Genomic DNA, 6,000 nt, shown 5'->3' with positions numbered 1-6,000 from the left:
CGAGTTAATAACAAAATAAATTCTTCCGGACAACCTCAGTGACTCAGTGGGAATACAGAACCCTAGCTATGCCAGTGCCATCACTGAATGGAAGACTCCTGCTGCTCCAGCACCAAAACCAAGTGCAGCACTGGCCTACAAACTGTCAATTTGGGATGATCCCATCGCTGAAAAGGTACTTGTTCTGCTGGGTGCGTGATTCTTGATAAATTAGAAACATGTGCAACTCTTCGGTATCTTTATTGAGGAAACGTTTCGCCACACAGTGGCTTCATCAGTCCATACGAAGGAGAATCGTGAAGAACTGGAGGAGAATGAGGTAATCAGTCCCTCAGCCTTGAGTCGATGTGGTCAGTCCATCAATCTTGAATAGAATACAGCATATGTGCAGAGAAGTAGCTTATATACCGTAGGCAGGAGAGGTGCAGCAGACGTAGGTGGTGTCACATTTGCTCAGTGTGGAAGTAGGTCGTGCCCAAGGGTTAGACAAGCGAAGAATTCTCAAGTATTAAGATCCCAAGAAGTTGCAGTGTCTGACAGGATTGTAGATGAATGGTTCAAAGAACCTAACTTGCCTCACCCTTGGGCACGACCTACTTCCACATTGAACAAATGTGACACCACCTACGACTGCTGCACCTCTCCTGCCTACGGTTTGTAAGCTGCTTCTCTGCACATATGCCGTATTCTATTCAAAATTGATGGACTGACCACATCGACTCAAGGTTGATGGACTGATTACCTCATTCTTCTCCTGTTCTTCAAGATTCTCCTCTGTATGGACTGATGAAGCCACTGTGTGCCGAAACGTTTCCTCAATAAAGATACCCAAGAGTTGCACAGGTGTCTAATTTATCAGCGTGTCGGTTCTCTGAACCATTCATCTGCGTGATTCTTGTAGCATTGTATAGTTCCGTGGGTTAGAGAGTCGTGGAATTTTTGCTCACCATGATGCGGGCTAAAACATCCCTCAGATAGTCACGGTGTTGTTATTGATTAAATGTCACTCGTTCGTGTTTACAATACGATATATACTGCTTGTAGAGGCTAGTACACCAAACGGGAGATAGAATGAAATTAGCTCTGAGGTACCCACGCCATCGTATGTCCTCGGATCACGGTGCAACACCTTGCTCAGCTGGGTGCGTGATTTTTGTAGGAATGTTTGGTCCCGTGGGTTAGAGTTAACTACATCACACAGGTCTATGGATTTTAGTTTACAATGGTGTTCCTTCCGTATGAACTTGAAGATATGAAGGTTTTTTAAGCAATTGTTCCCCAATATATGGCATTAGATACTTACTTTCTGTACACTTCCAGGGGACTCCCGAGGGCTGAGCCATGTACCTCCTCTGTTTTTTCTTACTCGCCTGGCTATCACCTCATTAGTCCATTGATCAACAATACCAGCCTCTTTTAAGTGAAGCATCAACTTCCTAAAATGCCCGTAAAATGGAGCGCCTTTCCTACGGAACAGAAAATATAATATTAATGTTGCAGAGGGGAAATCTTTCATACAGTCACTTTTCCAGTGTTACAACTGTCTGAACAAGTATTGTTAAACCTTATAATTATAAAACCCATAGATGGTGAAAATTTAAACAAATTATATCATACTGATAACTATATTACAAGTATCAAAGAATATATATTACTCACAGGACCAGTAAAAAATCCCTTGATAACCCTGTTATGAAGGATCCATGACTACTGTAAAAAATTTCTCTCAAAAATAATAATATTCTTTTATATAAGTTTTTCCCAGGATTATTAAGAACCCGGTACATAGAACACTCCATAAGAAATGACAACCATCAACATAATCAGAATATACTTGCCTAAATCCCCATCCAAAGTCGGCTACGACATGAATTCCATCATTGGTGATGTAGTATAGTGTTTGACCGTAGTTGTCCGTGAAGAAAGACTCAATAACAACCTTGATGTAGTACTTGGGTGACAATAGAGTGTAACTTCCCTCTTTTACCATTGTGAGAGCCTCATCTTCAGTCACAATCTGATGTGAACGAATATGGTAGAAGATTGGAAATAAATGGTATAAAATACCGACACAATGGAAATATAAACACATGTGCAGTATAATGTAATCCTTTATTGACAACGTTTCGCCCACACAGTGGGCTTTTTCAAGTCACAAACAGATCTAGCTGGGTGGAAGGTACGCGAGATGTTTCCAACATCTTTTCCAATACCTCATTTCAAGCATCTACCTCCACAACCACGACCATCAAGGACATTACCAGTGATAGACAAGACAAGCTTCCATCCTCTGCAGGGGTAGCTGACATCAAAGACACTACTATGTAGAAAGCCGCTTGCTTTACAGAGTATTTCGGGCAAATTAGGTCAGTTTTGTCCCGGAATGCGACCCACACCAGTCTACTAACACCCAAGTACATATTTTACTGATGGCTGAACATAGACAACAGGCGTAAGGAAACACTCCCAATGTTTCAACCCTCGCCTGGAATCGAACCCGGGCCCTCACCGTGTGAAGTGAGAGCTTTTGCCACCAAGTCACAGGTCACTGGGCAGGCCGTGAAAGATGTCCCGTTCTGTATTTCACTGATCCTGAGAGGTATTCCCCGCCAGCCCATAACACCAACTAATATCATATCAACCAGCGCCATAAGAACAGTGTGCGACACGGCACTTGTTTCTGAGGCAGCCAGATATACGAAAAAAAATACTTGACGTCAGAGATTTCAAGGCAAGACAGCCAGCTTGCAATAAACTTTGCTTGTCTTCATTCAGTATTTGCCAAGTTCTTTTGTAAACGTGTTCTCAATAGTGCTGTCAGAGACTAGGTCCAAGACCTCTTCCTGTATCTAGTCAGGCATATACCTGCCATCTGACAGGATTTCTTGTATGGAACATGGCTACAGTATCAACTTCTGTTTCAGAGAAATATTGCGAGATGCTCCTAGATATTGTTACGCAGTGTCTTCAACTGGTTTATCACCGAGAATTTCGGTGAGATTGTGGAATATAGAAATAATGTTCAGTATCTGCTTTTCTCCTATTGAGTTGAAGTTTCGCAATCAATGTGGTTATTTATTGTCTTCATTCATTCAGAGCGTGAAGCTTATAAGCAATATTTTCATCATTATGTAAGCTTGAAAATCAACTTTCGTTCTAGCTTCCTTGATTGTGCTAAGTTCTTCCGGTAATTCTAGAAAATGTGCAGTCATGTTACCTACGGATAACCAGTTATTTTGCGTATGAAACAAGAATTTCTGATGAACTGGATCATGATCCTGTCCCAGTTTTTTAACAGTCATGTGTTCAGAGCACTACCATGGGTGTAGTTTACAATCATAATTACCATGCACAAGTCTTGAGGAATAGTCTTCCAAGCAAATGCCTCACGATAAATCAAGGAGTCAGTACTTACAACGCTGGTATCCCGATCATGAGCTAGATATTGCAGGAGCACCATCACTACAAACCTCACTGAGCTGATCCCATGAGAGGCTTATCTTTTCATAAAACTGTATGGTATTACAGACAAGCTGTAGATACAGACGTTTAAGTACAGCTAAAGATATTTTTCTCGTAATCCGTAAAGGGGAATTATTAATTGCTTGTCTGAATATTTTTTCTCTCTAATCTTCCGTTTTAACTTGGGAATGTCTCATCCGACAGTAAATCATAGCCCTTTTTTTTTTTTTTAAATTTCATTTTTTGTTACATATTTTTAAATAATTTTCGAGAGATACTAATATTTTAGAATTACTTTATTTTATTTATTTAATAACACATCGGCCGTTTCGCAGTGCCTATGGCACTGTCTTGCCAGAGGCATGCTTACACTACAGTTATAAAACTGCAACATTAACACCCCTCCTTTAGAGTGCAGACACTGTACTTCCCATCTCCAGGACTCAAGTCCAGCCTCCCAGTTTCTTTGAATTCCTTCATAAATGTTACCTTGCTCACACTCCAACAGCACGTCAAGTCCTAAAACCCATTTGCCTCCATTTGCTCCTATCACACAAAACCTCCTTTACCCCCTCCCTCCAACCTTTCCTAGGCCGACCCCTACCCCACTTTCCGTCCACTACAGATATATACACTCTCAAAGTCATTCTATTTCCTTGTATCCTCTCTACAGGTCAGAACCTCCTCAACAACCTCTCCTCAGCCATCTGAATAATAATTTTCATAATTCCACACCTCCTCCTAATGTCCAATACGAATTCTCAGCATTATAGTCACACCACACATTGTCTTCAGAAATGACATCTTCACTGCCTCCAGTCTTCTCCTTGTTGCATCATTCACAACCCATGCTTCACACCCATATAAGAGCATTGGTACAACTACGCTCTCTAATATTCCCCTCTTTGCTTCCATGGACAAAGTTCTTTGTCTCCACAGACTACTCACTGCACCACTCACCTTTTTCCCCTCGTCAATTCTATAATTCACCTCATCTTTCATAGATCCATCTGCTGACACATCCATTCCTAAATATCTGAATATATTCACCTCCTTCATACTCCCTTCATCTGATATCCATAATTTCGCCACCTAATCTTTTTGTTATCCTCATAACCTTACTCTTTCCTATATTCACTTTTAATTGTCTTCTTTTATATACCCTTCCAAATTAATCCACCAACCTCTGCACCTTCTCTTCAGAATCTCCCAAAAGCACAGTGTCATCAGCAAATAGCAACTGTGACATCTCCAACTTTGTGTTAGATTCTTTATCTTTTAACCCCACACCTCTTGCCAACAACCGATCATTCATTTCTCTTACAACCCCATCTATAAATATATTAAACAACCACAGTGACATCACACATTCTTGTCTAAGGCCTACTTTTACTGGGAAATAATCTCCCTCTTTCCTACATACTCTAACTTGAGTCTCACTATCCTCATAAAAACTCTTCACTGCTTTCAACAACCTACCTTCTATTCCATATATATGCAACATATGCTACATTGCCCTCCCTATCCACCTTGTCATACGCCTTTTCCAAATACATAACTGGAACGAAAACGTCTTTACCCTTATCTAAATACTGTTCACTTATATGTTTCAATGTAAACACTTGGTTTACCCATCCCCTACCTTTCCGAAATCCTCCTTGTTCGTCTGCTATCCAACTCACCGTCTTAATCTTAATTTTTTTCAATAATAACTCTACCATACACTTTATCAGGTATACTCAACAGACTTATTCCCCTATAATTTTTGCACTCTCTTTTGTCCCTTTTGCCTTTATACAAAGAAACTATGCATGCTCTCTGCCATTCCCTAGGTACCTTACCCTCTTCCATACATTTATTAAATAAAAACACCAACCACTTCAAAACTGTATCTCCACCTGCATTTAACATTTCTATCTTTGTCCCATCATTCTACCCACTGCCTCGCGAACTTCCCCCACACTCACAACTGGCTCTTCCTCACTACTACAAGATGTTATTCCTCCTTGCTCTATACACGAAATCACAGCTTCCCTATCTTCATCAACATTTAAGAATTCCTCAAAATATTTCCTCCATCTTCCCAATACCTCTAACTCTCCATTTAATAACTCTCCTCTCCTATTTTAAAATATCAAATAATTCATTCCCTAGGCTTCCTCAGCTTATTCATCTCACTCCAAATTTTTTTCTCATTTTTAACAAAATTTGTTGGTAATCTCTCTTTATAGCATACTTAAAATATTCACCTCTAGCTTCTTCTTTATCTCTTTCGCCACAGGATCATTACGTGAGGCGAAATATTGGTTCGGGGATCCCTTCATCACCCATGACGCGATGCCCCACCTCCAGCCGTCACGAGCCACCAGGTCCTCTAATGTCTCCGGAGGTTTGGTCTTTCCACGGACTGTCAGGTGTGCGATTAATGAGGAAGTGTAGCATGTGGTTATGACCAGATAGAACACCAGCCAAATACCTAGCAACACCTGTAAACATTGAATATAATGCACGCTGATATTAGGCGGATGTGCATATATA

The 6,000-nt window shown here is 40.6% G+C and overlaps 1 protein-coding gene across 1 annotated transcript in view; it reads right to left on the bottom strand.

Moving 5' to 3' along the window:
* Positions 1-1,534: 1,534 nt before the first annotated feature.
* Positions 1,535-6,000, bottom strand: part of LOC128688817 (ionotropic receptor 21a-like) — a 62,143-nt gene continuing 57,677 nt past the window's right edge. The window contains exons 8-10 of the mRNA XM_070085680.1: positions 5,712-5,948; positions 1,839-2,017; positions 1,535-1,544 (exon numbers count right to left, since the gene is read on the bottom strand). Of these exons, the coding sequence (XP_069941781.1) occupies positions 1,535-1,544; positions 1,839-2,017; positions 5,712-5,948 (426 nt within the window). The remainder of the gene's footprint in view (positions 1,545-1,838; positions 2,018-5,711; positions 5,949-6,000) is intronic.

The sequence above is a fragment of the Cherax quadricarinatus genome, chromosome 16 (assembly GCF_038502225.1).
Source record: "Cherax quadricarinatus isolate ZL_2023a chromosome 16, ASM3850222v1, whole genome shotgun sequence".
NCBI lineage: Eukaryota > Metazoa > Arthropoda > Malacostraca > Decapoda > Parastacidae > Cherax > Cherax quadricarinatus.
This window is presented reverse-complemented; position numbering and strand designations above follow the sequence as displayed.